We start from the raw sequence: 10,246 nt of genomic DNA, 5'->3' as shown, positions 1-10,246 counted from the left end.
AACACCCTGCAATGAGCAGGGGCATCTTCAACTAGATCAGATTACTCAGAGGCCCATCCAACCTGACCTTGAATGTTTCCAGGGATGGGCACTGTGCTCAGTTTAAACATCTTTGATCCCCTGTCCGGTCCCACGATCTACTACATGTTTGGTGGCTGCTGCCTGAGGATGCTGGGCTACACAGTGCTGCCGGGGAGACCTCGGCCTCCCTGCGCATTAGTGGCTCCTTGTGCGGCTGCAGCTCGCTCACCTGCGGTGCTGTAGCAGCCACAACCCTTCCCTGCGGGTATATGAACAACTGACACTGAGCAAGTGCCAGTGCGCAGGAGAACATGCAGCGATACCAAAACAGCGCTTCAAAGGGGACCTTTCCTAGAGCAGCTGACCTGGACCCCTGTGCAGGACCATTAGAAGGCTCTAGAAGATGCATGAAAAAGACGATGGTACCCAACAGCCGCAGAAGAGAAGGCCGTGGAGCCTCTGTCGGCGAGGTCCTCGGCTCACCCTGCAGCACCAGAGGCGGCAGAGCGGGCTACCTGTGTGCCGAGGGATGCGGCCAGCGGGGAGGTGGCTGGCACGACTGTGCAGCTGGTGGCCTGGAGCAGCGCCGGGGTAAGGACAGGCTGTTCAGGGACCGTCGGCATGAAGAGCCCTGCGGATCTGGGTGGGTTCGGTCCTGTGGGTGCCCGGTGAAGGGGTGCTGCCCTCACACCTTTCATGGGCTGTCGAGTTCAATACGGTGGTGTGTGCGGCGTTCCCAGGCTTTTGCAGTGTTGTCCCGGCTGCTGCGGCCTCTGGTGTTTTGGAGCTCTGTTCCCCGTGTGTTACGGGACTCCATCGGCTTCTCTGGGTGCTTGTGGTGCACGTTTTCTTACCGTGGATGTTGAAGGTGTGTGCCTTTGTCTCTCACTGGAGGGAGACAAAGGGAAGGGCCTGTTTTGCACATTTTCTGTATTTTCATGAATTTCATACCTTTAAGCTAAAGGTGCGCTGTATGAACTGTATGAACTCTGCTGATGCAAACGAGGGTCGGAGCTGCTGCAGATCTCACGGAATTGTACGGGCAATAGGAAAAAATAAAGCTGCTTGTACGGGAACAGCCTTTGCCGTGTAAATGAAACCCAAACGACAGATAAAGAGCAGATTTTAACCGCCCCCCTCCCCAGGTGTCCCTTCCCTGTGCCTTAGGCAGCCTGGGTTCCCGGCAGAAGCGGGGCTGGGGGGTCCGGGCCCGGCCAGCGCCCCGTCCCACCGCCGTAGTTCCCGCTCCCACGACTTCCCCCTCTCCTCGCGGCGCGGGACGCGGACCCCCAGCGCTGCAGCCGGGCCGGACGTCGGTCGGTCTGTCCGTCTGTCCGCCGGCGGGCCCCGCCCCGCGCCCGCCTTCCCCGCCCGCCTTCCCCGCCCGCCGGCCGCTCTCGGGAGGGGCGTTTCCGCCGCGCTGGTCCCGTCCGGCCAGGAACGCTTCCGGCCGGAACGAGCGGGGAGCGGGACGCGTTTCCCGGGGGGGGGGACGGGACGGGGACGGATCCTCCGCCGCTTGCACCTTCCGCCATGGCCGCACGGCTGCTCTGGCGCGAGTCGCGGCGGCTGCTGGCCGGGGCCGGGGCCGGGGCCGGGCGCAGGGTCAGCACCGCGCCGCGCCCCGAGAAGAAGCGATGGCTGCGGGCCTACCTGGAGCAGCAGCGGCTGGAGGCGCCCCCCCAGCGGCGGTGAGAGCCGGCCCGGCCCCGAGGAGATGGGAGTGGGGGGGAACACACGGTGTCGGCGGGGCTGGGGGGAAGGGAGTGCAGCGGGCTGAGAAACGGGTTAAATCACAACGTTTCCGCACCTTCCCGCCGGCGTCGGGGCGGGGTGTGCGCGGCCCCCAGGCCAGCCCAGCCCGGCCCCGGTGCTGAGCCCGGCGGGGGCCCGTCCTGCGGCGGCGAAGGGCGGCGGCGAACCGACGGTGCTGCCGAGAGAGAAACCTCCCTTTGACGGGACAGGGCTGCTGAACGCCGGGTCGGATCTTCAAAGCTAATTGCGATTTTTGTTTCCTTTCTGTCATCTGAAAGGCGTGATGCTCGCAGTGCGGGCACCTCCCAGGTCTGCTCCTGAATCCCTTTCCTTTCCCTCGTCTGTAGGTCCGAGAAGCCCAACTGGGATTACCACGCGGAGATACAAGCTTTCAGCCACCGGCTACAGGAAGACTTTTCTTTGGATCTCCTCAAGACTGCATTTGTTAATTCTTGTTACATTGAAAGCGAAGAGGCAAGACGCCGAGAACTTGGGATAGACAAAGAAACGGTTGCTCTTAATCTACAAGATAATAGTAAACTCGCTGAACAAGGGGTGTCTTTTTCGCGTTCTTACCTGACGCGGTGCTTTGAAGGTGCCTACCCAGATTTACCAGCCAAGGGGATAGGAGCACTTGTTGATTTTCTTACCAGTCAGGAACTTGTTTCTTATGTGGCTCAAAACCTGTCTATACAGGACCTGGCGCTTTGCAGAGAGTTTCCCGTCCCACCAGCTGTGCTACAGAGGACGTTCTTTGCCGTGATAGGAGCCTTGCTCAGTAGCAGCGGGCCTGAGAAAACAGGGATCTTTGTCAGGGTAAGTCATTACTGATCACGTATTTTTGTACCGACAACAGTAACATCTAAGGGGCTCAGAAGTTACAGGGGAAAAACGTGAAAAATAAACTGTCTTGTACCTTGATGACCAGAAATCCAGGGAGATCGGCAGAAGTTTGACAATAATTTAATTATTCCATGTGAGGTCACATATATCTTCAATTTTAAAAGAACATTTTATATAAAGCGGGAGCTGAGCTCGTGGGTTTTGCATGTAGGAGTGCAAGCACCTGAAGATATTTCATACAAAAATGTTCAATTAAAATGCGGTGTATCGAAGTAGTTTCAGCAGCTACTGTCCTTTCAGTTGTCCTTTTCACTTATTTCTCATTCTGCACTGGAGGAAAAAGAAATGTTAAAATCTTATTCCTGATCCAAGACCATTTGGAAGTCTCTGTAAGAGCAAGTAGCAGTTAACAGGCAAGAGAGTGATCCAAAGAGGTGAAAGTCCTGTGGGTTTGCACTTTCCCTTCAGCCTGTTTGCAGAACTCAGTGCACAACTTCTGGCTTAGAAGCAGCTCTGAGTTGCTTACCTCGTGCTGGGAGCTGCACGTTCATGTTGTTGTAATCCCCCTCTCGGGCTGGTCTGTTCCTTCTTTATGTCTGGGCCGTTCACTTTGCCCGAGGCGCGTGTCCCATTGGTGGCTCAATCGGGCAGAGCTGCCGAGCGTAACGGCGCTGGTGAGCTGTGCTTAGCTGCGATGGAGCGCTGGGGCGGTCTCATCATGCACTTCAGCAGCTAACTGTCGACTGTATTAATGCCTCTTCATACTGTATTTTTATTAGCAGATACCAGAAGCTAGAGCCTTCATGACCTTTCCCATTAATTGTAACTTCTAAATACTTTTGTTTAGGATTTTTTTATTCCCCAACTGATCGGAAAAGACCTGTTTGAGATCTGGGAAGTTATAAACCCCATGGGCTTGCTAGTGGAAGAACTGACCAAGAGGAATATCTCTTCTCCAGAACCAAGAATTACCAGGCAGTTGGGAGTCAGCACAGTTCTGCCACTGTACTTTGTTGGGTTGTACTGGTTAGTATAATATTAATTTAAAGTGAAATGGATTTAAGCTGGGGGAGAGGGGAGGAGGGAAGATGGTCTTTTACTTTTCTACTCGTGCTCTTTGGTCAAGTTATTACAGAAAGGAAACCTTACAGTGACTTCCATGTCAAAGCAGCCATTTAAGCGTTGGCAATAGCTTGCTGTAATGACGCATAAAAAGGCAGTCTGACTAAAAGGCTTCAAAGTCAAAATCAGGCGCGTGAAAGCGTCTGGGTCTATGTTCTGGGTGACCTGACATAGGAGCTTTGCAAATACCGTAACTGAATGGCTTTGGAGGGACCACAACTGTGTCTAGAGTTTATGGAAGGGTAAAGAGACATAGACATCAAGAGAGGTGGGACTAAAGAGACACTTATTTTATATTCCAGAGAAGCTGTTTAGTTTTCAAAGCATGGGCACTGTAAGCTAGGCCAGAGGAGCGTCTGTGTCCAAATATGACTTGGGAAGCGCCAGTCGTCCCTGGTGCACTTGTCTCTGGCGTGGTTAGCGCTCGTCCTGGTCTCTTGACCAGGGGTAACATTGCTCCTCTGGAGCAGAACAGGACCTTCTTCCACCAAAACCGACACCACTGTTGTTTTGCTAAGCGAGCTGCAGATAAATGCACAGGAAGATTGCCTTAACTTGTTCTGATTTATCATGCTTCAGTTCCTATGCCTTCTAAGATTTATTTTCTTATATAAAAGAAAGCAACTTTGATTATTTTTCCTCTGGAATCCCTGGTGTCCCTTCGTGAACTGTTCATGTGGCCACAGATGTTGATTAAACAGAGCTGAGTACATACTTCATAACACTGAGAACTTCTCTGTGAATCCTTCTGAAGAAGTTTTAAAATGCTTTCTTAGCAGGGGCGGTAAATGTCTCTGTTTAAGCTAAGCAGAGTAATGAATTTGCATGTTTTTAACAGGGCTAACAAAGTGAATGCTCTAAAGAATCAGTGATATGTTTGGAATCTCAATGAACAAAGTAGTGTTCTTCAGGAAATGGACACATTTCTGATTTGAGTTTCCGTTGTTGAATATACCATCACTTATCTTTGCGGGAAAGACTAACGGAAATGTTTACATTTGTGTGGATATAGAAATTACCTTCAGTATTCACAGACATTAGAGAGAAAAAGAAAATCTATCAGCCCTTATTCATAGTAGTGCATAATAGTGCTCAGGACTTTATGATGAAATGGTTTCAATTTTATTTTTTTTCCCCCAAGCGATAAGAAGATTATAGCTGAGGGTCCTGGTGAAACACTGCTTGCTGCAGAGGAAGAAGCTGCCCGCGTGGCTCTGCGGAAGCTCTACGGGTACACAGAGAACAGGAGACCTTGGGATTATTCGAAACCCAAACAAGGATTGGCAGCTGCAAAGGCCCTCAGCAGTAACTAGACAATAAAAGACGTTTCAGGTTTCTCTTAAGAATTAATGGCTTCCATGCTGACTATAGATGTATTTAGGAAAGTGAGATTCCATTTGGTTTTCTGATCTTAAGTGCTTGAAATTTTAAAATCAAATACGGTATTAAAATAAAGAGTCTTTTACTTTTGCACAATGTTTAATATTTGCTCATTTTCCCAAGCATAACAGAAGTACCCTTTTTCTGAACTTCTGTCTTTTGGCTGAGAAGTTTTTCCATACATCTCGGGAAACTATTTTTAAGGATGTTCAATAATGTGTGACAAAGCCTCACTGGGTAGAAAAAGGCTCGGTAAGTGCTTCCTTGGGGATTGTTTTGAGGGTATGGTTAATAAGATGAGTTGAATTACATGTGTAACATCGGTCTTTGGATTGTATCTGCATTCATTTGTCTTTGACCTTATGAAAACATGAAATCAATGATATTGATGCTGTTGATGGTCAAATTTACAAAAAAAGATATGCAAATGTCACTTTTGAGGTCTCACTGCTTGCATACAAATTTCATTTGCCCTACACATTGGTTTCTATTGTTGGAGCTCTGAAAGAGGTATATTTTTAATTTTAAAATTTGTGAAAAGGAAAATGAGGTTCATGAAGGCCTGAACTCAAAGAAATCGGAGAATATGGTTTAATGTTAGGCTATTCAGTAAGGCACAGCCTTATCTTTCTTTTCCTTCTTTTTTTCTTTTTTTTTTTTTTTTTTCCTTTTTGGTACTTTTCCTGTCTAGTCCAGGTACTTCCATTTTTCTCCTGTCTTGGCTACTTATGTAAGTAGTCATGTGACTAAAGGATTGGATTCAGTGAAATCTGTGTTTGTTTTGTTTGCAGCATCTGTGGCTGTTCTAATGTAACTCCAGGTAAATGGAAAGTGACATAGAAATAACTCAGGTACCTCCATTGTGTCCCTGTTAAATGTCATAGAAACCCACTGTGTGTTCCAGGAGACAACAGATGCATGAGAATTGTCACTCTTGGAACTGTTTCCTTTAAAATGGAGTGAGAGTCTGTTGCAAACTAAAATAATTATGCAAGTGCCATTCAGACAGGTTTGATGTTTCTGTCCCTAACAACATGCATCCACTGCCTTTCGCCCCCAAGATGGCTTTACGTGGAGGACACTTAGCAGCCAAAGGTGGTGGCTGCTTAGCAGGTCTGTGGTGCAGTGCAGGTGGCACATTCCCTGCGGCCCCGGGCACGGGAATGAGACCTGACTCTGCTCTGCCTGATGGAAACAGATTTACTGGTGTATTCAAGCAAAAGAACTGGTTGTCTGCGATTTGCGTGTGTCTTCGGTGTTTGGTGTGACGTGCATCTTAAGCATGTATGAAACGTGACTGGAGAGCGGCAAAGTCTTCCTTCTGTGTTTTGGCATGGGAGATTACACGTGGGAAAGCTGGAATATAAAACACAGCAGAAAGATCAATCGAGCATAAAATACGCATAAAATTGCTTTTGTTAAGTGAAAAATTCCAGCTAAGTAATCTATTCTCGCTTATATAAGCAAAGCCAATAAGGTCACTGTATTCCAGGGGAATAACAGCAGAATCTGAAAAGAGGATAGAAATTACTCATGCTATTTTTAGTTTCCAGATGAGGTATTTCTCTTACCTTTACCTATTTTAAAAGGACAATAGTGAAGGTGGGTTTTTTACATCCAAAGTTTGATCTACCTACTATTCTTATGTATGTATTTTAGGAGAGACAAAAAAAAAGCAATTTTCTGGTAGTTTACCTTAAAAGAATGTTTAAAATCTGCTTTCTGTGGCTTCACAGTTTGGAATATTGGCATAAGTCCTAGGAGAAGTGGATTACTGAGTCTGGAAAAAAATTGAGTAATGCAAGATAAATCAATTTCATTGTGTAGAACATATATGGAATGTCTTGAGCTGAAACAAAAAGACAGTTTGGGGACATGGAAAGAAAGGACTAGATTTTTACAGAGGTGTAAGTTGAAATGGAGTTTTTGTAAGAAAACACGTCCTAGTTTCAAGCTTCCAAAGGTCAGAAAAGCATTTTATATGGTATCTGTGCTTCAACTTCTGGCACTTAAGTTTATGTATTTAAGGATTTACTGTTTTAATAGTGGGATCATTTACATACTTCAGATTAATAACTTCTTTTTCTTTCTTTCTTCCCTTTTTTTTTTTCCTGAATCAGGAGCCATAAACAAGGTCCAAGTGACATTAAAAGATTGGTTAGATTTACAGAAATCCGTATCTACAAAGTCTGGTGAAAATGGCAGCTTTTCGCCTACCAGAAACTTTGGTCATGAAATTCCGTGGTAGTTTTGTTGTCTGAAAAGTACTTTGTAAGCTACTTGCATTAGTTTTAACCCAGGTGCTGCATTGCAAGTGCATTTATGTTCCTTTCTCAGATCACATTTTATTTATCTTTTAGAGAAGGCAAGAGATCAAGCAGCTTGTCAATAATTGACTGACAGAAAGGAATGAGGGCAGTTTGTTCTTGCAACTCATTTTATTGATGATTATTATGAATATTCATAAACTTAACAGTAGAAAAGGATACGTTCTCTCACATGGAATTCTGTAATAGGTTATCGTTTCAAGAGTCAACTTTGATTATGCTTTTCTGTACACTACTTTTTAACTTTATCTGATGCAGATGTTTCTGTTACTGTATTTGCATTTATCTTTCAACTCATTCAAACCTTATCTCCTAATCAAGATGTTTTCTGTTAAGTGAGAAGTATAATTGGTAAAGCAGAACACAAATAACAATATTTCTTCACTAACTAAAATGTGATGTCATGTGTGTACTAACAGCTGCGTTTTGACAAATGGATAGTACTTTCTGCTAACCCTTTTTTTTTAGCTGTCTTTTCTTTCTCGATCTTTGTATTAGTTCACATAAGAATGCCTGTGTGCTTAGACATAGATATAAGTTGACTTATGAAATAAATGGACCAGTAGTTGTTAATCCATTAAAAGCAGTGTCAGTTTTGCTATTGATTTTGGTCTAGACTTGGGTTTACTTCAAATGTTAAGTAAACTCAGTGTCTTCAGTTACTGTACATCTGTCATCTAGATCCTTTGTCTTTTTCTTGAAGGTATTTTAAAGGTGATTTTTATTTTGAGAAAGGTAAGAGAAGTTCTACTGTATTGGTCCCAGCTAAGTAATTAGGAGAAAAACTTTTTAACGTGATTTCATGCTCTTCTGTTAAGTTAATTCTGTTCTCAGTATGTGCTTTTGCTGCTGTGTCTCGAGCTGTTTAGTAATGTAACTGAACGCTCTGTATTATCTCCATGTTTTCAAGTCTTCGTATGGTTACAATAACCAGATGTTTTGCTGTAATTTTCTCTTAAAAATATATTAAGAAGTCCAGGAATATTTCTTGTGTTAATTGTTCCTGAGATATAAAGGCAGGAGCTTAAAGTACAATTATTTTACCATTATCTCCATGTTAATTTGGAGTTTGAAATTGCCAGTGAAAAGTTAAAGCTTTAATTGAAATCTCCTGTACCAAACACTTTTGGTTTTTATGATAAATTAAAAATTTAAATAAGTTGCTCTGGTGTTATATTGCTATAAAAAGCAATGAAGAATTCAAAACATCAAAAGATGTGGTGTCATTCTTGTTTGCGGGGCAGGGGGAGAGGGATGATGCGGTACAGAAACATTAGAGGAGCCCTACTTTTGCTTGTCCTTTACCGAGTGCTGCGGTAAACTTTAAACAGGCTCTAAACTATTTGGTTTCTCTTCTAAAGTACGTCTGAGCTTTGAAGTTAACATTAAGGGATGCATTAAGTGAAGCAAACATCTAAAGACAGATTGTTTTCATTCTTTCAAATTGATTCCACTGATCTAATGGCACTGGTTTTATGCGTTTACCTTTTCAGCTTGTCGGAGAAATTGTTGATAAATGAGGAGGATAAAATGGTCAGCAGCTGGTCAGTGAGTAGCCGCTGTCATAGTGCAAAGTTGCATAGTGGAAACAGTCGATGCGCATGACAGAATGGGAGCACTGAAGGCTGTCGGTGGTTCTGTGCGTGACGGGGCATTCTGCAATGCAGCTCCTCGTGCTCCATCTGAAAACAGGGCTGGTCTTTGGGACGAAGGTACCTCTGGGGAGAAAGTAAATGTTACCGTCCCTTTCTACCGTCCCTTTCTATTTTTGTGCGATAAGTATAATGTTCCTGCCAGCCTGCCTGACTGTGCTCCTGAACTTCCAGTTTTATGTTTAAAGATGTTATCTGAATTACTGGAGTGCAGGTATTGTATGACTGTCAGGGACCTCGTGGATCATCAAGACAATTCATCACCATCACAGTGGTGTTACGAGCCTTTTCCTGAGCAGATTGAGCTCCGTTTTAGAAGCATTACACTTCTTGCTCCTATTGCTCCAGCTGGCGACAGTTACAGAACCTCACTGTTCTGATACGAAAATGAAAAATTATACCTTACCTCTGTAAGTACACATTACCAGTTGTGCTCACGTGTTCTTATAAGAGTCATCTTTATCAGAAGAAATCTTGATTTTATTGACATCGGGAGAATTTTGCATTTAATTCCAATGAGATGAAAATTTCATTGAATTTCAACATGCTTGAGAGTTCTCCCTTTTAGAGCATCTTGATAGCTCTACAGTCCTATGTTTTCCCCTAATTAGGCTGAGAGGCTTATATAAATCAGAGCAACATTTATTTTTATAACTTGAGTGACATATTTTAGATTAATCATTACCTGACATTTGTAGTTTAATACTCTTTGTCCTGAAGCCATGATTTTGGATTAAAGTACTTAATTTTGGTACTTTATATAGGCAATCAAAATTAATCACATCAATAGGTAGGTGTGTCTATTAGAAAACAGTATTTTCAATAGTCATTCAAATCATGGCCAATTTTTATGTAGCATTTCTAACTCTTAAAAACATGCATGCTTGCAAAAAAAGTTCTGAAAGAACGTTTTGATATCCAGCTTCAAAGAAACTTTTCAACACTAATGCAAGTTGTTTCAGTGGAGACAGACAATAGCTATAGTCCTGTCCTTTGCTTCTGGCAACAGGTTGTGTAGTTTCACGATTCAGACATATTTAGCCAAGTATTGAATCAAATCTTTGGTTCGTCAGTGTCTCTTTCTGCGGGTTGTAGCTGGTACTTGGTGGGGGGAGGGAAGTACCACTAGCAATTTTTCCACCTTAC

The 10,246-nt window shown here is 44.3% G+C and overlaps 1 protein-coding gene across 1 annotated transcript; it reads left to right on the top strand.

The window, feature by feature from the left end:
• Positions 1-1,514: 1,514 nt before the first annotated feature.
• On the top strand, positions 1,515-8,652 carry MRPL44 (mitochondrial ribosomal protein L44). Its single transcript, XM_074154205.1, has 4 exons — positions 1,515-1,712; positions 2,124-2,592; positions 3,467-3,645; positions 4,883-8,652. The coding sequence occupies exons 1-4, from the start codon at positions 1,555-1,557 to the stop codon at positions 5,052-5,054; spliced, it is 978 nt and encodes a 325-aa protein (XP_074010306.1). The 5' UTR covers positions 1,515-1,554; the 3' UTR covers positions 5,055-8,652.
• The last annotated feature ends 1,594 nt before the right edge of the window (positions 8,653-10,246 follow it).

Source organism: Numenius arquata, chromosome 9 (assembly GCF_964106895.1).
Source record: "Numenius arquata chromosome 9, bNumArq3.hap1.1, whole genome shotgun sequence".
NCBI lineage: Eukaryota > Metazoa > Chordata > Aves > Charadriiformes > Scolopacidae > Numenius > Numenius arquata.
This window is presented reverse-complemented; position numbering and strand designations above follow the sequence as displayed.